We start from the raw sequence: 25,196 nt of genomic DNA, 5'->3' as shown, positions 1-25,196 counted from the left end.
AACACCTCCTATTACTCCATATAACCTCTCTATAACTCCTCCTATTACTTCATATCCATATTGCTCTCCAATGTGTAACATTTTAAATGTTGCCAATGTGTTTGTATAATTACTGTATCTAATTATTTTATGCTAACATCACACTTTCACTCTACAACCTGTCCAGGTTTGAGCAGGCCTATGTTAACAGCCTTTTATATAGCTCGGATGAGAGCTTCTACTGGACTTCCCTGCAGGATATGAACAGGACTGGCGTATTCAGCTGGCTTTATGGCGATGAAGTAACATACACCCACTGGAACAGAAACCAGCCGGGTATGTCTCAAAACATCATTAAACCCAGGGACTCAGAAGGAGCTATGTCCGCATGGTGTCTGCGCTGTGTCCTTAACAGAGTCTGCTGCTCTACCAAGAACACAACTACTTTATGAAAAACAGTTGCTAAAATATATCCTTAATGCTAGCAATTAGGTTGTTGTGACATCTAAATGATAATTAACTTTCTTTAAATTTCTGCAATAATAGTTTATTTTCCTATAAGTATTTTTCTTAAAAGTTTATTCATTGCCAAGTTTTTGAATAACTCATATGGGCAAAGAGCTCACACAGAACACCTGAGATATTCTTTGGTTGCACACCTACTGAATTCTTCACTACACTCTAATAACCCGTATTGTCCATCAAGTTTCACTTTAACCCCCATACAGTTTTTTTACTCAACTGCTGTTCCCGTGGCAGGTTATGAACGAGGGGGCTGTGTTGCTCTGGCTACTGGCAAATCTCTTGGCCTTTGGGAAGTGAAAGACTGTTCGGAGTTCAGAGCAAAGTACATTTGCGAGCAGAGTTTGGCCCCACTAATTCCACTGATCCCTGCTATAAGGCCCACCCCAAGCTTCAATGGAAGCTGTCCCGATGGTTGGAGCACTTCTTCGAACCTGAGACACTGCTACAAGGTGAGACAGAGGTATGGGCAATGTTGGAGAAAACCAAGCAAAATATTTCTTAGTGTCTTTTGGACCATCATTTAGACCAATGTGTCTAAATATTTCTTCTGGACCAAGGCACACTTCAATTAGAGAACGGTTGCGAAAATACCTCTACCTTGTTTTCTTACTCTTCACCGGTTTCTTATAAACTCTCACATTTTGCTTCAGGCTTATTTGAGAGATATGCATACTTCTGGGTAATTTGATTTGCTAGTTGAAATTGTCTGCCAGATTGGAATCTCAATCCTGATGCAAACACATAAAAAAAAAACCAGATACTTAAGGACCTGGGTCAGCCTATCAGCCCAAAAGTCAATGTGTTCATTGGACACTTGGTGCACACCTTTATGCCATGGCACACAGGATGAAAACCACTGATTTAGAGTATATGTCTAGGAGGCATAGAATCACGTCCAGAGTTCCATCCTGTTGCTTCTAAAATGGAAAAATGAAAACATTCCGGGCACAAGGAAGCATGGGGAGTGACTAAATGTTATTTAGTTGAGATACAACTAAGCTTTGCATCTATCTTCTTCTATGGCACCTCTCTCTACGCAAGTGTCTAGTCTGCCTTACTTGAAATCTCACACTGAACAGACCACGGTAGACCCTCCATTTGATGTGTTTGAAGTGAGCATGTCTTCCTCTCAGGTAGGTTCTGATCCCAGTTTTTTTTATGTCCTTCACAGGTCTATCACTCAGAAAAACTGCAAGATAAAAAAACGTGGATATCAGCCCAGGTTTTGTGTCGCGAAATTGGAGCTCAGCTTTTGAGTATTTCCAGCACTGAAGAGGAGCATTTTGTGTCCCATATACTGAATAAAATTTTTGGGTAGCTACTTTTTATTCTTGCCCACGTATTTTTCTCTTGGGTATTGCCGAGAAGTTTCCAATTCACTTTCTCTTTTTGTCTGCCAGCGAATCAGATGCCGATGTTCACGAGCAGCACTGGTTCTGGATTGGACTAAACAGACGGAACCCTACTGGTGACCAGAGCTGGGTCTGGAGTGATGGACAAGGGGTAAATTAAATACTGGCCATGTGCTGTAGTTTCAATGGCAAAAGTTATAAAAAATAAAATAAAACTCAATAATGTCTTAATCAGGAATTACACAGAGGTTGTGAATATTCTGAATTTGTGTATGATTTCCCCTCCTTAGTATTCTTACCACAACTTTGATCGCAGTAACCAAGATGATGATGACATAAGGAGGTGTGTAGTGCTGGACCTGTCATCCCTACAGTGGGTGGCCCAAGAATGCGAGTCCCACATGGATTGGATCTGCAAACTTCCAAAAGGTGACAACTGCTTTTAGAAATTCCACTGTCACAAAATCACAAGTTGATAATTTCACGTCTAGTCTTCAAGTGGAAACAAGTATACGTACTGTTTCCAGTTCCACTCTTTGCAATACTGAATGGGCTATCCTTTTTGCAATAATTCTTACTTTCCTTAAGCCTTAACAATTAGACAACACAACCTGTAACATGAGCAGTTTAATTTCATCCTTTATTAAGTTTGATAATATATATCATTCCTTCAATTCTCAGGCACCGAAATAAAGGAACCTGAAGTAGCTAAAGGTATGTTCTATCTCAATGTTCCGTTCATAAGGGATTTTCTGTTAAACGATTTTGCTACGTGTCCATTGACTTGTCATATTTTCACATCTGGAATTTGTTGCACATCTTTTAGGCCCAATCACAACCAATCTCTGGCATTTGATTGGTCAACTTTCTCTATAGTGTGAGTGTTTTCAATGTGATCACAACCCGAAAATGTTTTTTTGCTGGTAAAGTTGCCAGAATTAGAAATTACTAGTGACTTAAAACTGTGGGCTGTGCAGTGTGAGAGAAGCTTTCTCATTGGAAGCTGTCCCTCGTAGCGATGTATCATCCATCTTAACCTGCCAGTGTTCTGTGATCTGTAGTCCATGGTTCTTGCTAGAATGTTGGTAACACTTAAGGTGTTCCAAATCACAGCACACGAGGCAGCTTGGGAAGTGTCAGCCCTGTGGGACAAGGCCAGACAATGTGTCCTAAAAATGTTTTTTTGAAATATGTAGAAACCATCTCAGCATAGTGACTATTAAAAGGAACGATATTAAAAGCAGATATCCAGATACACGATATGGCTAAAGGTTATGGGGGAGGGGCTGCAGTGTCAGTGTGTGTAGGGGGATAGGGGCTGTAGTGCTGTAAGGGGCTAGGGCTGTAGATTGTGTCTAGTGGGATAGGGGCTGTAGTGTGAGAGTGTGCAGAGGAATAGGGGCTGTAGTGTGAGTGTGTGCAGAGGAATAGGGTCTGTAGTGTGAGTGTGTGCAGGGGGAGGGGCTGCAATGTGAGTGTGTGTAGGGGAATTGGGCCTGCAGTGTAAGTGTGTGTGTAGGGGGATAGGGGCTATAGTGTGTGAGTGTGTAGGGGGATAGGGGCTCTAAAGCGAATGTGTCTAGTGGGATAGGGGCTGTAGTGTGAGTGTGTGTAGGGGGATTGGGGCTGTAGTGTGAGTGCGTTTAGGGGGAGGGGCTGCAGTGTGAGTGTGTGTAGGGGGATAGGGGCTGTAGTGTGAGTGTGTGTAGTGGAATAGGGGCTGTAGTGTAAGTGTGTGCAGGGGGAGGAGTTGCAGTGTGAGTGTGTGTAGTGGATAGGGGCTGTAGTATGTGTAGGGGGATAGGAGCTGTTGTGCATGTGTGTAGGCACTTGAAGTACAAGTATCCAGACACCTTTGGCTAAATAGTGTAGAAAATCAATCTACATTATATCTCAGTGGCATTATGTTGTGTTACAAGTTAAAGAAGGATACCTCTATGTTTCTTTTAGAGCCTTGGTTTATGGGACACACAGATTTGCAAAATTCCTTGTAGTCTTATTAAATTAATTACAAAGCCCATTACAATAATAAATGCAAAAACAATCTATTAAATATAAAATAAGTTATTAAAGGTGCCCACATTTGACGTTCTTGCATTTGTTGTAAATACACTTAGTTTGCAACCTTCAGCAAAGCTGGTGCAGAATTATAAATGCACTAATCACTATAAAAATCGTCAGAATTTTATTCTAAATGCTCCACATGAACTTATTTACCTCAGACATATTCTTTGCACGTACCCAACAGAATGTCTGTGAACTCCTCTCAAACTGTCCTACCTCTGATGACTTCCGGTTGTCCTTTCTCCACAGGTAGCTCTGAGTGGGTAAATTATGAAAACTCGGAATACAAGTTTTTCGAGCACCGCTCAACATGGATGCAGGCTCAGCGGATCTGCACTTGGTTCCAAGCTGAACTGGTGTCCATCCATGACCAGGCAGAGTTGGACTTCCTTGGGAAGAATCTACAGAAGGTATGAGATTGCACAAAAATGTGATCTGGGTGCCACATTTCTTGTGTGAGGCCTTCTCTGTGTGTTTCGGGTGAATCAGAATTCCTAAAGAACATTTTGTTTGTGAGATATGAAGATATGCCAGTGATTGGCCATTATCTGGTGTCTCCTCTGGATGATGTATCTTAAGTGGAGACAATGTTTTATATGACTTCCTTATTTTCACTGGGTGAATGAAGACCTATAAGTACATGAAGGTGTGAGGCCTGCTTTTGTCATTGGAAACCATGGAGTGTTAGCATTTGATAAATAGTTTTCAGACATTTCAAACGTATATAGGATGTTACTTAATTTCTGCAGTTTGTCCAGTAAGGAATAATAAGGAATAGTTTCAAATGTCTCCTTGTGTGAAATAAAAGGCACAATTAGAAGAGCTATCTCTGGTCAATTTTTACATGGAAAGGGTTCAGAAAAAGTAGTAGTGTAAGGGTAAGATAATGCAGGAGGCTGGTTTCCATCTGCGAATGGTAGTTAAAGTACACGATTTTAGTGCGGTTCCCCCATTTTCTAAATTCCCATCTTCTCTCGTGGGCTGAATTCTAACCCAGATTCTCCTTGTTTTGTAAGTTTGCCCGGGGACAAGAACAGCACTGGTGGATTGGGCTTCACACATATGAAAATGACGGGAGATTCAGGTAAATTTATCTTGGTGTGGTTAAAAATATATCCTGATTTTTTTTTTAATGATTGTCCAAATGTGCGTAGTAAGAATGGTAAACTGTACAGGGACAGTGGGACATTGCAAAGTGGTCAAGAGCAAGTGACTAAACAAAGCATTGGGAAAGAACTGGAAGTATAATTTAGAGAAACAAGTATTAATAGCTATGCAGAGTCCAGAAGCTTTATACCAATGATGGCTAACCAATGATACTTCGGCTGTTCTGACTATATTTGCCAATGTTCTCAGTCATCCAGATGAAAAACGTAACCCAAAACACCTTCCAAGAGGACAATTCTCCTGTTCTCTACTTTGACATTATTTGCATTAACCGAGTGGTGGTCGTTCTACCTCTGGCAATTACAGTTCATTAGACTTTGCAGGCCAGTGTTTATCATGACGAAAAAAAAAGAAATCCACAAATTTGTGTATCTTTTTAATTGATCATCTCTATGCCATGTTCCAAGTGTGCGTTCAATTTTCATTTTTGTTACCTTACACTGTTTTTAAAAATCTATGCAATTTTGGACTGGACACTTTTTATCTTGCCAGATGTTTTGGTAGTAGAAGTCATTTGGTGGGATTAAGGGATATTATACAGGTGCAGGGGCTGTTGGGGAAGCATAAAGGAAGGAGGTTGTTAGACCTGCTGATCTGTTTCTTTTACAGGTGGTCAGATGGCTCGGTGCTCAGTTTTGTGCACTGGGCAAATGGCCGGCCTGGACGCCTGACCAGGGAAAAGAAATGTGTCTATATGACGACTACTCGAGGTAAGGAATGCTGTGCCTTGCAAGTAAAGGTCCTCTGCTTCTGTTATTTTCTCTGTAGTGACACATTTAGACTCTTAAATCCACACCGGTACCCAACAGCAATTTTCTGGCTGTTGATGGCAATGGATTCATGGAGGGGTCACACAGCCCTATTAAACTCCAATGGTGCATTGTTTTTAATAAAATAATATGAAACATTTGGAGGACACAGGATACGCGGCTCTAAGCACTGGCCATAACACCCCAGCTTATCTGAATGGTTGTCACTCTGCTTATTGCTTGTGTGCTTTGCTCTGCTTACTACATTGTATGTGTTGCTCTGCCTCGTTGTTTATGCGCACTGCTTTGCCTTATATACACATATTGCTCTTTTTCCCTCCCTAGAGGATTGGGGTGACCAAAAGTGCATCACTGCTCTGCCATACATCTGCAAACGCAACAACGTCACATATCCACGCCCCACGCTACCTCCTCTGATAAACTCAGTGGGTGGGTGTCCTAAGGGTTGGCTGCCATTCCTTAACAAGGTAAGTGTGCAAGAGAAGGGACTACGTAAGTTCCCTTTTAACTAGGACCACTTAAACCCCAGACTCTAAGATGCTTGAGACACATCCACTAAGCTAACTCACCCTTAGTCAATGACGTTCTGAAAGAGATTGTATAGGGCGAGGATGATGTAACACTGGACTTTGAAACTACATACATTTGAAATGATTAAAAATGGAAATAGATTGATCCACAGGTTCTCGTCATGTATAACCATGCATAATGGACATTTGACTCTTTAACTCTCCGAGGTACACCACCTGGTCACCCGGTGTTACTAGGCATCAGTGATGGACAGTTTTATCATGTAATCTGCCCAATACATGAATGATGAACAATGTGTTCTCTTTGTGCAGTGCTTTGGAGTGAAAGCATATTTCAAATTTGAACAAAAGACATGGCAACAAGCCAGGGACTCGTGCAAACTGCTAGGAGGAGAATTAGCCACCATCAGCAATTATATGGAACAAGGTACTTGTATCTATGAACATCTAGATCTGTTGTTTTAAAAAAAAATCTTTAGGGGCACCAGCACCAAGGCTGCCATCCAGTAGTCTTTAATGAATGCAATTCAATGATTAATTCAGACTGTGACAATGTATTTCATAGTATAGACTTCTGAAGCATCACACCTCCTGATGTGGGTGGAGGAAATCTGCTTACTGCAGTGAGGTTGGTCAAAGGCTGGCTAAGAACTAGAGATGCTGAGCGCAATTTAAGGGCATAAGTAATACTTCCTACCAAGGGATACCTATCTTTATCTAAGTGAGGGAGTAGGGTGAGCATCCTAGCATGGAACTGTCAATAGTCCCTATATCCTAATATGGGTTAATATCAAGCCCTCCAACTATCTATGGATTTACATATAGCATAAACAAAGCATTAAAGGGACTCTCCACTGCCCAAATACAAAATATAAAAATCACTAATTCGTAAATATATCCCCAATGAAAGCATGCATGCATTTAATTATGCATTTTATAATCATCTAAAAACAAATTGTAAAAGCTGCAGATCTCTTGTCTGAAGCCTTTGCAAGCCCTCCCCTTCTAACCCCACCCAGACATTCTGCAGCTGTCTAATCACAGACTTCCCAATGCAGGTCAATGAGAAATCTTTCCAAGAAAGGTGCTCTGGGCAATTGCTGTCTCTTGGGTTTATCTTTACTGAGCTAAACTACCAGGAAGTAACAGTACTGATTGTCTGATTGACAGCCAGGGTGGCGGAACAAAGGTTAATTCATAAAAGTGCCATTTTCTATTGAAATTTGCAGTTTTTGTAAAATAAAAAAAAAGACCCACGTAAAGCACTTCAGCAAGCTAAGGTGCTCTAGGTGTTTGGAGTGTCCCTTTAATCCTTTAAGTATCCTCAGTGTATATCAGTCTGATGACACAAAGCTATCGATTCAAACTGTAATGACAGAAACACAGAGTAATCGAGCAATGTTTACATAATTTAAAATTTTACACCATAAACTGAATCTTTCACTATTCCACCATCCCAATCTGGTCCCTAAAGATCTTACGCCTGTATGGAGTGTTTCCATTCTGGAATAGGATCCTCAAAAAGCGGATACTTATAATGGCGTAGACCAGGCTTCCCCAGACTCCAGCCCTCCAGATGTTACTGAACTACAACTCCCGTGATTCTTAGCCTATCTATTTCACTCATAGAATCAGGGGAGTTGTAGTTCAGCAACATCTGGAGGGCTGGAGTTTGGGGAAGCCTGTCGTAGACTGTCATTGGTCTAAGGCAGGGTTTCCCAATTATTATTTCCCGTGAAACCCTTTGACATAGTGTATCAACATCGTGGAATTGTTTTTTTCAATTGCGCCATTATTATTTATTTTTTATTTTTTTAAATGTGCCGGTGTTTGTATATCTGTGCTTGTATGTGCCAGTTATATATCTGACACACAGAGTGTGTGTGTGTGTATCTCTGTGTCAAGGTGTGTGTGTGTGTGTGCGTGTGTGTATCTCTGTGTCAAGGTGTGTGTGTTTGTGTTTGATACACAGATACACACACTGGCAGATAGTGGCACACAGATACACACACTGACACAGATACACACACCTTGACACACAGTGTGTATCTGTATGTGTGTATGTATGTATGTATCTATCTGTGTGTCAAGGTGTGTGTATCTGTGTTTGTATGTGCCAGTGTGTATGAATCTGACACACAGATACACACTGGCAGATAGTGGCACACAGATACACACACTGACACAGATACACACACCTTGACACACAGTGTGCATCTGTGTGTGTGTGTGTGTGTGTACGTATGTATGTATCTGTGTGTCAAGGTGTGTGCATCTGTTTCAAAGTCTGTGTATCTATGTTGTATGTGTCTGTGTATCAAGGTGTGTGTATCTGTGTTTGTATGTGCCAGTGTGTATTAAATTGACACACAGATACACACACTGGCAGATAGTGGCACACAGATACACACACCTTAACACACTATGTGTATCTGTGTGTCAAGGTGTGTGTATCTGTGTTTGTATGTGCCAGTGTGTATGAATCTGACACACAGATACACACACTGGCAGATAGTAGCACACGGATACACACACCTTAACACACTGTGTGTATCTGTGTATCAAGGTGTGTGTATCTGTGTTTGTATGTGCCAGTGTGTATGAATCCGATACACAGATACACACACTGTCAGATAGTGGCACACAGATACACACACTGACACCGATACACACACCTTGACACACAGTGTGTATCCGTGTGTGTGTACGTATGTATGTATCTGTGTGTCAAGGTGTGTGCATCTGTTTCAAAGTCTGTGTATCAAGGTGTGTGTATCTGTGTTTGTATGTGCCATTGTGTATGAATCTGACACACATATACACAGACTGGCAGATAGTGGCACACATATACACACACCTTAACACACTGTGTGTATCTGTGTGTCAAGGTGTGTGTATCTGTGTTTGTATGTGCCAGTGTGTATGAATCTGACACACAGATACACACACTGGCAGATAGTGGCACACAGATACACACCTTAACACACTGTGTGCATCTGTGTGTCAAGGAGTGTGTATCTGTGTTTGCATGTGCCTGTGTGTGTCAAGGTGTGTATATCTGTGTTTGTTTGCACCAGTGTGTGTATCTCTGTGTCAGTGTGTAAATGTATCTGACACACAGATATACACACTGACACACAGATACACACACATTGACTCACAAATACACACACACACACTCAGATACACACAGTGACATACACACACTTGCACCCACAGATACACACACACAGGCACATACAAACACACTGATACATACTGGCACATACACAGACAAACTTAGATGCACACAGTGACACATACACAAACCTTGACATAGATACACACACTGACACACACACACTCTTTGACACACACATACACTCTCACTGACATGAACACATACACTCTCACTGACAAACACACACTCTTTTACAGACAAACATACAAACACATATACACTCTCATTGACAAGAACAGATACATTCTCACTGCCAAACACATATACTCACTGACAAGCACACATTCACTCTCACTGACAAACACACAAACACATACAAACTCCCTAACAGACACACATACAATTTTGCGAGGGAGCTGAGCAGGGAGATCAGAGCTTACTACTCCCTCGCCAACCGCCATTTTTTTTTCACATTTGTCAACGAAACACCAATTGGGAAACGCTGGTCTAAGGTGAATCACAGGAAAGTAGAGTTCACAGTTTCCAAAACAGATGATCAAATGATGTTTTGTGGGGCTGCATCTTTGTGGTTTTGCACAAAAGCCTAGTTTATTAAAAATCACTATTAAAACGCTGTATTTTATATCTCCTTGCATTAGTAGACCTACGTTATAGTGCGAATCAGTCATCTTTGAAGCATTCTCTATGCTTGGGTTACAGTCACTTCCAAATATCCTATTGGCATTGAGGGGAGTTGGACCAGCACAGAAGGGGTTAATACAACCAAAATAGTATTTTATGAAAACCCTTTCAATTTAAATTCTCTTTAACTTTAGTAAGTAACAGTGTTCGAATCTAACAATTTAGAGATACACTTTGTTTAGTGCCCCATTGGCCATATAAGTGTCACGATACTGGGGAACCCAACACGCTAACACACACACAGACACACAGACAGAAAGTGTGCAGTAAGTACCGGTCCTTAGAGTGGCCGGGCTAAGCACACACAGAATAGTCAGTAGACAAGCCGAGTAAGGGGAACCAGAAAACAGATTAACGAGGAACAAGCCGAGGTCAAAGGGTAGGAGAAAGTCACAAAGTCAGTATAACAAGCCAGAGAGTACGTAACCAGAAATCACACGTTCAGAATCAATACTATAAAGCAAAGACCACAACAGGGCACAGATAGACAGGAAAGGTAAGTATTTAAATCCTAGCCTGAATCCTGATTGGCTAACCACCAATCAGTATTAACAAACACACGTGGGGGATATCTATACCCCCCACTGTGTTTGTTGCACTGTAGCTTTAACGCCGGGTCACGTGAGTGACCCCGGCGCTTAGATAATAGTGCCGGCTCCCAGCGTGCAGCGTTAGACATGCTGCCGCTGGGAGGAGGAGAGGAGGACGCGAGCGGCGTGTCAAGAGGAGAGGACGCCGCTCGCTTATCGGTAACCCTGACAATAAGTGACTCCCCCACCCCCTGCAAGGAGTAAAAAAGGTAGTTTAGATTTACATACCTTTTTTCCATTGCTGCACCAGTGTACGCGGGGAAGCACTGTCTCCTTGACTGTGAGCATCGATAGGAAAGCATTGGGAGGCCGGTGTGCATGCGCGGCATAGCACCACTCAACGCCAATATAAGACCATTTGATAGAGATAGCAGAGTTTTGACTGGGTCTGGGTGGACATTGACATCAGGTGGTCTGGGTGCCAATAGTGTCCTTTTAAAGTTATCATTGAAGCTTGAAAAGGAAGTTGAGGATTAATACAGGTAGAGAAAAAGAGGGGTTAATGCTTTCGCTGTTAACGCATCTACCCACTCCATGTCTCCAGCTTTTATTACATCCATACTTCCTAACATAACTGTCGACCTTTGGATTGGTCTGCACAATGCCCGACAAAAGTTCCAGTGGGTGGAAGGACAGCCATTGAGTTATGTGAACTGGGCACCCGGAGAGCCATCCAGGGAGAGTGCTTCTAGCAGTAACGACAATCCGGTGAGTGACTGCCTAAATCTTGTAATAATTTTAGGACAATTTCCCATCAGTGAGCCTACCATGTAAGAAAGATACAATGTAATATCTCTTTATTGAGAAAAAAAACATTAAATTCCTAGCTCGGAAAACTGATCTGTGTGATAATGTTTCCACTCCTTTTAGTTAATCAGGGGTAGGCATTGTTCAGCACTTCAGATGCTGTGGCTGGACCAGTGTTTCTCAACCTTTTACGGAGGTAAAAGTACCCCGGGATGTCTAAACAAATTCCTAAGTACCCCTGATTTGAGAAAGTAATTTCTGTTGATTTAATTTCCAAACGAAACGTGTAGACATTGATATTTAAGTTAAACAAGACTGATTAAAGGTAGCAAAGAATATTTTTGAAATAAATTATGTATGTAAGGATGGGTGCTTGAACTATTAATCTGAAGGATAAAAGTCACAAAATGAAAATATAATACAAACATAATAGTTACACATAGGGAACACAAATAGTTACACACAGATGACACTGACACACACATTTACACACAGAGGACACAGATGCACACATAGGAAACTGACACACATGCACTTACGCAAAGAGGGCACATACACACTTACTGCAAGACACTGTCATTGATTTGACACACACTGACAGACACACTTGCTGACACACACCTTTACTGACAGGGACACAATCACCGATCTGACACTCTGATAAACAAACTCACAGGTTTGACACAACCTGACAGACATACACACACACACATTCACTGACAGATACATACATATTCTTTCCCAGCCACTCACACATTATTATTTTTGTTTTTATTTTTATTTAAGCCCACTCGGCCTCTGTACTTTTGGGAGAGCTGGAGTGGATCCATTTCCTGGGGTCCAGTAAGGATCCTTTATTTGGGGTCTACAGTGGTTGTTGTCACCTTCATGGTCTTCTTGGTTTGCTCTCTCGCACGCTGTTTAATGAAGCTAGGGCCGGAGAGATGTCATAGATGACAGCCTTGCTGTTATGCCCAGCTGCAGCCTCCCCCGTAGACACTGTATTTGGGCAGAGTCTGCGTCTGTCGCTATGGTAAGCGGGTACCTACTCTTCCATAGCAAACCAAAGGTGGCCACATGGCCAGCTCATGGTGTACCACTGCATTTGGGGTGCACATCCCTTGGGGTACGTGTTCCACAGGTTGAGAAACTACATCTCCCATAATGCTCCCACAGCCATAATGTTGACAACGCATCAGGGAAGATGTAGTCCACAACCTGGAACCCTGACTGTTGCCTATCCCTGTTCCAAGTCGTCCCTAAAACATTGCCCTCAGTTTGATTCATTGCTTCTATTAGGGGGTTTGGTCCATACTTCACACGTAGTTCACACACAAATAGAAAAGGGAAAATATCCTGATAAAATGATTTATGTAAGTGCGATCCTGTGAGTCTGACATCAACAGTGACAAAGTGAATTGTACTTTATACTGACATTTACATCTCTGGCAGATTAGCTGTGCAGTCATCTGGCACGGAACGCCATCTCCGTTCACCGGCCGTTGGGACGACCGGAGCTGTTTGGAGAAACAAGGGTACATCTGCCAAAACAGCAAAGGTATGTGGGGTGTGCGGAGGAAGAAATGTGTCAATCAGACAAACAGGAGTTTCTAGAGAAAAACGAAATGCAAACCTTAGACTAAAACAGTTAGACTGTCACTATAGCCGACTTGAAGATTTCTTTCTTAACCCCTAAATTCTGCAATTCCTGTTTTCAGTTCTCTAAGATTTGTAGTTTAGAATAAAGCTCAAACTGTAGTCAAGCTCGTTGCTTGGGGAGGTTCATTATCACCTCGAATTCACTTGGTATCTTGGATATGCTTTGGTTAAATAGCATAGTTTTTATTTTGTTTTTTTAACTTTCAAGCCATACTTCTCCTTCCGCCTACTAATATTTGAGCTATAAAATATATTTCTTGCTACAGTACCACTTCTGAGTCCACCCTCTGAACAATTGCCCCCACTACCTGGCACCAATTTGAAGTATGGAAACAGCACGTACCTGATCATGCAGAAGCCATTATCCTGGTTAGACGCTCGTTTGATGTGTGAGACCCGGAATGCCACCCTTACCAGTGTCCCAGACCCCCCCCAGCAGGCGTACCTGACCATGGCCATCGGTTTACAGAATACCCCTGTCTGGATTGGAATGTTCAACGAAGAAGTATGTATACTCAGCTGTTAGAGTTACAAGTTAACTTGATAATGAGTTTCATTAAACCCAGTTGTTACCTCCATATTGCAGGGTGGGCGAGCTTACTCTTGGCTAACAGAAGATGGAGTCTCCTACACCAACTGGAGGGACGGGGAGCCTCAGCATCTGAGCGGCTGTGTTTACATGGACTCAGAAGGGACATGGGGTACAGCGAGCTGTGACAGCAAACTACAAGGAGCGATTTGCAACTTTAACAGCAGTGAGTGAGCTCAAAGGCTAATTGAGATAGCTCCGTGTGCTGATGCATCTACCCTTCCTGCGAGATTAACAGAGTTATTCACCATGAATGAGAAGTGTTGGGGAATTCAACTGGGAATTTTATATTTAAGGCCAAAGTTCAGCTACCTCCTGACAAGTATTCCCTTTAGAGAAAATCTTCATAAAAGATGATGCCTTTGTTTACTCTGTGTCCTGATCTCCGTTCCACCACAATGATTTGGTAGCGTTTAAGGTATCTGCGATTTCTGTAAAAACAGGCACTGCACGGGTACAGGCCTAAGCCACTGTCCAATCCGTCATGGACAAAAGATGCCAGGAACTCGGGAAATACAGTATTTATAAGTTCGAATGGATTTGCTTTGTATTCCTGGATATTGAATTACTTTCTAATGTTTGTAAAAATTGAAATAAAAAATATTTTTAATTTAAAAATCAGTTAGAATGTATATTAACACAGGTTGTTTATTGAAATTAGCACGAAGAAGGGATATAAATCCAAACAAAAGAAAGGCGAAAAGACTGCTCCAGTTTGACTGCTCCAGTTTGAGTGTACTGGAGCAGGACTCAAAAGTGAGACTTTTCTAATCCTTATAAAAAAAATCACGAAGAGGAAGAAAATGACAATCACAATAACACGTTGGACACATTTTCTCTTTTCTTTTATTTCACTAAAGTGAGAATTGTCAGAATTTAAAGTTTTAGACCAAAATAACCAAACTGGAAGCAAAGCTCACTTTTTTTTATGAATTTCTCCGATTCAGCTACTTTGGCCTTAAATTTTAAATAAATTTCTAATTTGAATGAATTACCACTCTTCAGTCTCTGATACTGTGTTTCTCCTCTTTCCCCAACCAGCCTCCATCAAAACACACAAGTGGAGTTTGAATGGCAGCTGTCCCAAGTCAGTTGCCGACTCCTCGTGGATTGCGTTCCGTGATTACTGTTACTCCTTTCACATGGAGGTCAGGGTGAGCCAAAAGGATGCTGCCAAGAGATGCCAGAAAGGTTAGAGACAGTAACTAAAGAATGTCCTTTACGATGCGCATGTTGCTTTGGTTTAGGTACAATGTTGCACAGTACGATGGTGTTCCGTAAAATAACAGCTGCAAATATTATTAGCATGCAGGAGACAGGACTCGGGTGGGACATTGTCATGTATCATCACACTATCGGTGCTGTGCACAAATAGCATTTTGATGCATTTTGCCCCAAACACTTGGATATCTCTCAAAAATCATGTCCAAGACTCCAATGTTCAAGTCTTGTGTAACTACGAGTTCTGGATTCTTCAGCCAACATTTGGTTCGGAAGTCACTGGTGGTGTAGAGCAGGCATAGGCCACTTTCGGCACTGCAAATGTTTGTAGACTACACCTCCCTTGATGCGTTTGTAGTATTATGGCTGCAAGAGGATAATGGGAGATGTAATCCACGCCACCTGGAGCGCCAAAGGTTGCCAACCCCTGGTGTGTAGTAATATTAGCAGGAGAGCTTTGTGTTGGCTGCGGTACAAGTCCTGGTAATGACATAGTAAACCACTTATATGCCATTGTCTTACAGTTGGTGGAGATGTCTTAACCATACTGGATGAGTCTGAGAACACATTTGTTTGGGAACATCTACAGACATACGAGAGCCAATCCAGAGGAGCGTGGCTGGGAATGTCCTTCAATGCCAAAGGTGAGAAATAACTCCGTTATCAGTAACTCTAGGACTGAAAAACAGTTGGGGGAAAAAAATGTATCACCAGATTCAAGGTTAAATATTATTATACAAAATAAAATGTAGATCCAGCCTGATAATACGCAAGTTGTAGTTAATGAAACAAAGTACGATGTAAAATGCTAACTGTCTGGCTATCCATTCTATCTATTGGACCTATTTGTAATACCTGCTATAAGCATTTGGTCTATTGTATGTGTTATCTTTCTCTTGATTTACCCTTTTTGTCACCCAGGAGCATCTCTCTTATGGAATGATAACAGCCCGGTCAACTACTCTAACTGGGGGCAGCAAGATTCCGGTCCCAGCTTGCTGAGCCCCAATTCCTGCTACTGGATTCAGGGGACCAACGGAGTGTGGAGCCTCGGATCTTGTACAAATATCAGCATGGGAGTGATCTGCAAACTGTCAAGAGGTGGGCAGACCGACATTATCTATATTATTATATGCACTAGAATACTGGACGGCAGTTTATTACTGCATTACTTTCTTGAAAATTTTCATAACGCTGACTTTTTCTGACCTTATTTTGTTCTAAGACGTTTGTAGCTATTTATTTAAACATATTACCTGCAGAAAAAAAAAAGAAAGATTTTAAATTTGAGCATGCAAACGACTATATAATTTTTGTCCAGTTTATACGTATTTTGCTTGTTGATTCTGGCAAAGAATTCTGGGGAAGGTATATATGGCGAAAAAAAAACTACTGAACTGTCTTATGATTTATTTTCTTCAATGTTTCCACAGATCAAGAGACAGCGATGTCAAAATCTGGTAAGTAGACCTCTGATTTCCATATTACCCCTGTATATGGGCGTTGTGTATGAAATGTTCACTTTAAATTAAAAACTGACATGGTAATTGGCGAGCCCCAACCCGATCACTGCTATACCAAGTGCCGAAGTGGTACATATTTGAGAGACATATTGATCATTCAGTGATCTCTCTGCAGCTTACATTTTCTCCATCGGCTCTTCGATCACCAATGTACCAAAAGATAAAGGAAAGAAGGAATGGTACCATCTGACTTACTAACCCCCGTGCCTTCACAGTGTGGCCACCAGTTGAGGGCTTGTAGTCCTATAGTTATGCCAATGCCTGGCTTAGAGAATCTAGTATATAGGCTGAGGGATTCGTACATAAGAAAACTGTGAAAACAAAATAGATATATTTTTTTTAAAACTGCAATCTGGCATGCAGCCTTGATAAGAGATGACACACAATAAATTAGCCAATCAGGTCTGCAGAATCAGAGCCCATGAAGTGATATCCCATTTCTGTTAGTGCACTCAATGACAAGAAGGGGGCTACATTTTTTGTGATTTTTTTTTTTCTGGTGTTAATAAAAAAAGATGGTGTTGAAAACTGTGCAATTAATAAAACGGAGAAAAATTCTAGGAAATGATTTAGGTGTATAACCCTTAAGGACAAATGATGGAAATACTCCGTCATGATTCCCTTTTATTCCAGAAGTTGTGTCATTAAGGGGTTAAAGCACTAGTACATCTTCACATGTCATACAGTTTGGTTCTCCAAACTCTGACCCTCCAGTTGTTGCCGTACTACAACTACCAGGATTCTCTGGCTGTCTATTTCCTTCAAAGAATCATGGGAGTTGTATCTGGAGGGCCAGAGTTTGGAGAACCCTGTTCAAAGGAACCATGTAGAATCAAGGGATGCTCATAAGCACAAGAGAAATCAAAGAAAATATCATGGCACAATACATTTATAACAAACAAACCAATAAAATAACTAAAAAAAAAGAAAACACACTCACAAAGATATACACACATATAACGAATAATGTTTGTAAAAAAGCAGTTTTGCTCCAGAGCAGGGGTCCTCAAACTCCGGCCCCCCAGATGTTGCTGAACTACAACTCCCATGATTCTCTGGCTATCTATGTAATTCAAAGAATCATGGGAGTTTTAGTTCAGCAACATCTGGGGGGCCGGAGTTTGAGGACCCCTGCTCCAGGGGCTATCATTCCTGTAAGTCTGCTTGCCTGGTGTAGATGTCTGCTCTTCTGACTCCGTCTGGTGACTCCCTCTGTTGTGACTCCTTTTCGGGAGTGCTTAAGCTAGATTATTTAGATTATTTCGTATCTTATTTTTAATTTTTCTTTACTAAACATTTTTTGTGCCCACTTTTTTTTTGGTGTTTGCAGTATTTTTTTTTTTTTTTTTAGACAATCTTTATTTTTCAAAGAGTTTTTTTTTTTTTTTTTTTTCCTTTTACACAAATAGTAAGTGGCAAGGTACATAACAGTAAAGTCAGTAAACATATGAACAGTAGTACTTCTCATCCAAATAGTTTTTTACACATATGGTAGGTGGCAAAGTACAGAACAGTGAAGTTAGTGAACATATGAACAATTGTACTTCTCAACACACGGTCAATAATCTATTACATACTAAATGCTTATCCGTTCAGTTGGCAGAAGTAACATAGCAATTTAATCGGTGTCTACAATTTGTATGGACTGAGAGGCGTGTAGAGCAACGGTTATGGTGGTCTGAATGAATCTCTCCACCTGAGTGGCATCTCCGGGCCTCAGTCCGTGGCTTCTACCGTGTGATTTATATATTAGGACGGCTCTGCGTCACATTAGTGTGGGTGTGTACTGCCATGAGTAATCATTGTTTGCCGTGTTACATCTCCCTCTGTACCACTAACGCCCGTTAGTTTTCCTACATCATCTGTGTGCCCTTGGTTCAGAGTATGATCGGGCTCATCGCTGAGCCGCACTATCTGGGAACACTTCTGGGGTAATAGGTACTCATATTTGCCCAAATTCCAGTCCCAGGTTGACCTCAAGAATGTGTAGGCGAGGGCCTGGTAAGCTAACATTTTCACGTTCAATTTTTGGCGTGGGTGAGGATTGGGCTGGGGGTATGTTTGCTTATGGTACCCTAGTGTCAGCAGGAGGCTCGAGTCCGTCTAGAGTCTGGCTAGGTAGTCAGGAGAGTTACGTTATGCATGTGACCTCCGGTCTTACGTCCATCATGCCCTACATGTCCTCTCAAGTCCATAGTCTCGTGTTTGCTTGCAAGTGAGTCCCTCTCAAGGGTCTGTCCGAGTCGGTCAAGGGGGGAATGTCTGTCGTCCAGTCCGGGGAAGGGGTGAGTGATGGGGGAGGGGGGTGGAGGGGAGGGTGTCTGTCGGGGTTTGCAGTATTTTTTAACCTTTTTGGGAGTGGTGTTATGAGTGGTGGCATTCACCGTTGTTTAATTTTAACCACTCAGGACAGTTGTCCCAAAATTTGGATTTTCCGTCCAGAACTGGGATTGTTTAGAGGTATGGGTCCATACACGTGGGAGACTCCTACGTAAAGTATCACTAGACATCAGGGCCGTCTTTAATATTGATTGGACCCTGGGCAAAGCATTTGCTTGGGCCCCCTGGACCCTGTACACCCTCCCCTGTCGTGCACTCATGTTATCACCCTTAATACAGTGGCAACCTAAAGTAGAGAGGTGCAAGAATATTTTTTTGGGCCTCCCTATTGCAAGGATGTTTAAAAGGTAGATCCCCATCTGTCGTACAACTCCAGCAATGCCTTGACAGCTGGGGCTCTACCATTTACCCATGTTTGCAGGTTTGTATTTAACACTAAGCAGTTTTTGTATGTTTCAATGTAAACAGGTTTTTGTATGTGGTGTTGGCGTTTAAATGTAAGCATGTATTTATATCTAGTGTTGGTTTTTGAATGCAGGGGTGTGTATACATATAATGTTGGTGTTTAACACAGACGTGTATTTGTATGTAGTGCTGAAGCTTGAATGCAGGGGTGTATTTGTGTGTAGTGTTAGCGTGTGAATCTTGAGATGTATGCACATATACACACACAAACACACAAGTAGATATAGACACACTGACACATAGATACACAACCTGACACAAATTCCGATACACAGACACACATACCAGCGAAATACACAAAGACAACATACAGATACACACTGACACACATACAGACACACCGATACACATCCTGACATACACAAAGATTCAAACACTGACACACATGCAGTTACACAGACACACATATACACACCTGACACACTGGCAGATACACAGATACACACACAGACTTCATACAGATACACACACAATGACAACATATAGATACACACACAGATATACAGACACATAGAGACAGACATACTTACACAGACACATAAACTGACAGACATACTGACACACACACTGACAGGCATACAGACCCACATACTGACACACACACTGACAGACATACTGACACATTCTGACAGGCATACTGACACAAATACTGACACTGACACATACACTGACAGACATACTGACACATACACTGACAGGAATACTGACACACTGACACATACACTGACAGGAATACTGACACACACTGACACATACACTGACAGACATACGACACACACACTGACAGGCATACGGACACACACTGACAGACATACTGACACATACACTGACAGGCATACGGACACACACTGACAGACATACTGACAGGCATACTGACACACACTGACAGACATACTGACAGACACACTGACAGGCATACTGACACACATACTGACATACACTGACAGACATACTGACACATACACTGACACACACACTGACACACACACTGACAGACACACTGACAGACACACTGACACAGACTTACTGACAGACATACTGACAGGCACACTGACAGGCACACTGACAGGCACACTGACAGGCACACTGACACACACACTGACACACACACTGACACACACTTACTGACAGACACACTGACAGACACACTGACACAGACTTACTGACAGACATACTGACAGGCACACTGACAGGCACACTGACACACACACTGACACACACACTGACACACACACTGACACACACTTACTGACAGACATACTGACAGACATACTGACACACATACTGACAGACATACTGACAGGCACACTGACACGCACACATACACACACACTCAAAATTTACATTATAAAACCCACCCCCCAGTTTTCTACCTTAGAGGGTGGCTGAAGCTGCTGGGAGTTGGGGTCTGGCTAGCTCGGCCCAGACCCCCTCTGCTCTGCCTCTTCCTCCTCCCGCGCGGCTCCTCTCTTTATGGGAGGAAGTGACGCGCAGCCGTCACTTCCTCCCAGCCGGCTGCTGAAAAGCAAGAGGGCCCGGTCGCGCTCTTAAAGCGCCAGAGCGCAAGACCGGGCTCCTGCTGACAGAAGCCCACCGGGTGGCCCTTAGTGCATGGGCCACCCGGTGGACCTCCTTAGTGTGTGGCTGCCCTGGCCGGTGGGAGAAATGTTTGAGGCAAGTGGGGCCCCCGGTGCAGCTGCTTCGGGCCCCCAGGAGTAACTGGGCCCGGGGCAGCTGCCCCGTTTGCCCCGCGGTAAAGACGGCCCTGCTAGACATATTGTCGAATGGGCCTTGGCCTTTTATGCCTACATCAGGTTAGATAGGTGAGATTTTATTGGTCAACGTGAAAGATATTGGACTTTTTAAACACTAACATTTGTAAAAAACACAATATGTTTTTTTTAAATAAAAAATTATAATATTTAAATCTTCAACATCTATAATGATCTAAAAGTCTTAAAGTCAATAAAGTTTCAATATAAAGTTCCTTTTCTATAATACTCTTCTTTGCCTTTTAAGAACAGATTTCAGGTTTTCTATTGTAAGATAGAATGTTTTACATCTGAGTTGAAGCTATTGTCCCATTATATTTTACACTATTCATACATTATTATTATGTTCTGCTTTCTCCTTTGCAGTTCTTCCAGACCACGCCACAGCAGTAGCCGTGGTGGTTCTGTCTACAATGGCCTTGTGTGTCCTGACTGCCATCATCATCTTCCTTTACCGACGCAAGAAATTCGAAGCAGAGCGTGGAGCGTTTGAGAGTGCCAGATACAGCCGCACCAACACTGGTCCCGGGGGATCAGCTGAAAAAAATATCCTGGTGTCAGATATGGAAATGAACGAGCAGCAGGAGTAGTAGAGACAGGGACACCGATAAAGAGGCACAATACAAAAAAAATTGATGGGGAAGCACATGGGGGGAGGGTGAAAGTTGTGACTTTAAATGCCTCCAACAGAAGGATGACCCGCGTGGTCTGTTATGGCAGAGGGTGCAGGATGCCCCTTGACAAATATGAATTTTGTACCCATTCAGTGTTAAAAGGGGGCTTCAATGCATTGCTGCGCAATATGTTTCAAGTCCTTCCAACGCCCAAAGAGATTAAATAAGTGAAAGCCATCTCTTGTGGACTGCACCGATCCCAACCACCAACATTACCATTATCTGTTAGAAACCACAGGATGGAACATTCCCAGGAAGGATGCATTATCGGGGCATAGCAGAGCTCAAGCTGTGTTCAGTTCCCTGAAGAACCCCTTGTGGTCACACTCTCTTTTATCTATGCCTGAGCAGTTGGGGGTATGGATTAAGGGAAGGATTAGGAGGATTCTATGATCGGATTATCTACTAAACTCCCGTTTTATTGAGAAAAAGAATTGGCTTGGTTGACCAGTAAATTTGCATCTTATCATAACCCGTGTGTTCCCTTTCTCTCCCCACTGCTTCCTCCTGTAAGTGCCCCATCCAAAACCTGGTATCCAGTCTTTTTTCCGGTTGCCAACTCCTTCTTCTCATTGCTAAATGTAATAACTATTCTTTCTACTCTTGTATCTATACTCTCAATTCTTCTCATTCCTCCAGTCTTACATTCTCTTTATACTTAAGACCAAACCAGTCTATCCTGGAGAAAAATGAAGGACCAAAAAAAAAAAAATCAACCTCCCTTGTGCATTGAACAAAGGACCAAAATATTTCCCTCTGGGTTCACCAGAGCCCTTTTAATCTTTCAGTGATATTACATTCTAGAAATATGACGCTTCGGAAAAGTGTGAAGTTCAGTTTGAGGGTTGCGTGCACCTTCTATTGTATCTACAGTAGGTTTCTATGTATATTTTTTACTTGTCTGGAATTATCCTTTGAAATGATTTAGAGTTTGCTCAGATCTACAGGTTGAAAACTCACATCTCCTTCGGGTCATAGATGGTCCATCAAAAAAAAAAAAAATGAATCTCTTGCCTCTTTAGTACCTTGAATACAATACTCCAAGAGGCATGTTCTGGATCAATGGAGCAAATTGTCGAGGACTCAGTGACGGCACTCTGCGTGCTAACTTCAGGGGAGTTGGGAATAAGCACTATGTATTTATGTCTGTATGTCTATGTTGGGCATATAGGTATATTGAAAAGGCAATAAACGCGAAAGCAATCACACACAAACCTTTATTTCTGATCTGTATGAAAACTGTTGGGTAGTGTCATACAAGAGTCAAAGGGAAAGTAACAGCTCAGATTATGTTGTATATAGATCACCTTAAATCACAACTTCTGTGTTGTAGGTAAAAAAACTTGTTTATTTACTCAACTAGACCATGAATTGTAGTGAGATGAAAATGCAATTGCAAAATAACAGATTTGGAACATTTCCTCTGGTTTGTGAGAATCTGATACATTTGTCCTTGATGTCATTAAAAATGAAGTTAATAAAAAAAAGAAAACTGTTAATAACCCAGCCACCTAAATGACCTTGCTTCAGAAATGGAGAGATCGATATTGCACAGTGAAAGTTTACATTAAAACCGTCTCTGCATCGTATTATTTTTTTAAAGACATTTTCTAGTAATAAATTTCCACGTACAATACGCTGTCTGTTGTATAGATGTCTTTTCATTCCTCAAATTTACTAGAACTCAGCTTTCTCGATTGACAACTGATTTGGGATCCTTAAAGATTAAGCTGACCTAAGTGTTGAAAGCAATATTATGTGATGTTTAGTGACGTTATTCCAAACAAATTCTGGATTGAGGTATTGCATAGTTACATAGGCTGAAAAGAGACTTGTGTCCATCAAGTTCAGCCTTCCTCACATATGTTTTTGCTGTTGATCCAAAAGAAGGCAAAAAACCCAGTCTGAAGCGCTTCCAATTTTGCAACAAACTAGGAAAAAATCCCTTCTTGACCCCAAAATAGCAAGTCAGATGTCTCCCTGGATCAAGCAGCTATTACCCCACTAATTAGAAATTATATCCTTGTATGTTATGTTTTTGAAAGTATTTATCCAATAGCTGTTTAAACATCTGTATGGACTCTGATAAAACCACCTCTTCAGGCAGAGAATTCCATATCCTTATTGCTCTTACTGTAAAAAAAAAAAAACCTTTTCTTTGCCTTAAATTAAATCTCCTTTCTTCCAGCCTAAATGTGTGACCTCGTGTCCTACATTGATGGTCGTATGTTGCTCACTCAAGGTACTCGTGTGCCCATAACGTGTCCAGCTAGGGGTTGTTACTTAGACTGGGCCCATTTAATTTATCTCATCGGACTGACAGAACTGGTCCACCTCTATTATGCGAAGATGGTCATAAGGTCAGAAATTAATATACACCTCACGAGACTGTCCCAGAATTTACAGTGCACTGCTCACATTTATCCCTATGGTCCAGCACTTACTAAATACATCATAGTTCAGGCAAGGATTCAATATAATATCCAGTCTGGCACTCTTAATTTAGCCATTTAGAATCAGAGGAAGCAGTGGGAGAATAGAATGGTCTCTAACCATAGAATATGCAGAGTTCTGTGTGAATGAGAGGTTGGAAACACGCATAACCAAGGCAAAAGTGAATTGAGAGATGGTGCAGGAAGGTCCAAGCAAGTAACTGCCTAGGCAGTGGGATCTTAATCCAGATCTGCTTGTGTCTTAATTAGAATTCAATATCTTGGTAATGTCTATTTCAAAACATATTGACTATAGTGTACAGGTGTAATAACAGCCTTGCTGCAACATAGATTACGATTTACAAGGCCAAGAGTTCTTCTAGTTTTGTTACTCCACCAGGGATGAGTGTCACTTAACAGCACATGGCAGATAGCTAGGCAGCTGAAGTGATCTGATGAGTGAATTTTATTTATTTTTATTTTTCTGTAAAGAAAATAGTTATGAGAAAATACAAAAATAAATAAAGAGGAAGTTGGGAAGAGAGGTAGAATTGCTGGAGATTGTGAAAGTGTTCTGGACTTCCCCAAAACTCTTGAAGTCCCTTCCAAAGTTCTAAAAGAAGACTCAAAAAAAAAAAATTATTAAAAAAACATAAATCTTAACGTCTTCAGAATACCTTTTTCTAAAACCTAGTTGATGTGATTTTGGGGTCAGCCTTGACATCATTGACGTCTATCTCCGTCCTTGAGGGCTGTGTACGAGCACAACTGGAGGTGCATAGGCGTGCGCACGGGGTGTGCCTGGGCACACCCTAATCCCCGTGGCACGCCTATGTATTGAGTCCTGCAGGAACAGCGTTCCTGCACTTTTATTTGAGCAGGAACGCTGTTCCTGCAGGCACTCAGCTCCCCATTCCTCCTCCTATGTTCCCCCT

The 25,196-nt window shown here is 41.8% G+C and overlaps 1 protein-coding gene across 1 annotated transcript in view; it reads left to right on the top strand.

Moving 5' to 3' along the window:
* Positions 1 to 23,043, top strand: part of MRC2 (mannose receptor C type 2) — a 74,893-nt gene extending 51,850 nt beyond the window's left edge. Inside the window, exons 11-30 of the mRNA XM_063459364.1 lie at positions 167 to 315; positions 739 to 953; positions 1,676 to 1,818; positions 1,905 to 2,007; positions 2,147 to 2,285; positions 2,538 to 2,570; positions 4,170 to 4,330; positions 4,937 to 5,004; positions 5,697 to 5,797; positions 6,182 to 6,324; positions 6,700 to 6,814; positions 11,384 to 11,547; positions 13,039 to 13,144; positions 13,512 to 13,750; positions 13,832 to 14,000; positions 14,876 to 15,025; positions 15,580 to 15,699; positions 15,977 to 16,156; positions 16,489 to 16,515; positions 21,522 to 23,043. Of these exons, the coding sequence (XP_063315434.1) occupies positions 167 to 315; positions 739 to 953; positions 1,676 to 1,818; positions 1,905 to 2,007; positions 2,147 to 2,285; positions 2,538 to 2,570; positions 4,170 to 4,330; positions 4,937 to 5,004; positions 5,697 to 5,797; positions 6,182 to 6,324; positions 6,700 to 6,814; positions 11,384 to 11,547; positions 13,039 to 13,144; positions 13,512 to 13,750; positions 13,832 to 14,000; positions 14,876 to 15,025; positions 15,580 to 15,699; positions 15,977 to 16,156; positions 16,489 to 16,515; positions 21,522 to 21,745 (2,749 nt within the window). The 3' untranslated portion in view covers positions 21,746 to 23,043. The remainder of the gene's footprint in view (positions 1 to 166; positions 316 to 738; positions 954 to 1,675; positions 1,819 to 1,904; positions 2,008 to 2,146; positions 2,286 to 2,537; positions 2,571 to 4,169; positions 4,331 to 4,936; positions 5,005 to 5,696; positions 5,798 to 6,181; positions 6,325 to 6,699; positions 6,815 to 11,383; positions 11,548 to 13,038; positions 13,145 to 13,511; positions 13,751 to 13,831; positions 14,001 to 14,875; positions 15,026 to 15,579; positions 15,700 to 15,976; positions 16,157 to 16,488; positions 16,516 to 21,521) is intronic.
* The last annotated feature ends 2,153 nt before the right edge of the window (positions 23,044 to 25,196 follow it).

This window comes from Pelobates fuscus, chromosome 6 (assembly GCF_036172605.1).
Source record: "Pelobates fuscus isolate aPelFus1 chromosome 6, aPelFus1.pri, whole genome shotgun sequence".
Classification (NCBI taxonomy): domain Eukaryota; kingdom Metazoa; phylum Chordata; class Amphibia; order Anura; family Pelobatidae; genus Pelobates; species Pelobates fuscus.
Note: the sequence above shows the minus strand (reverse complement) of the source record. Positions and strands in the feature narration are given on the sequence as shown.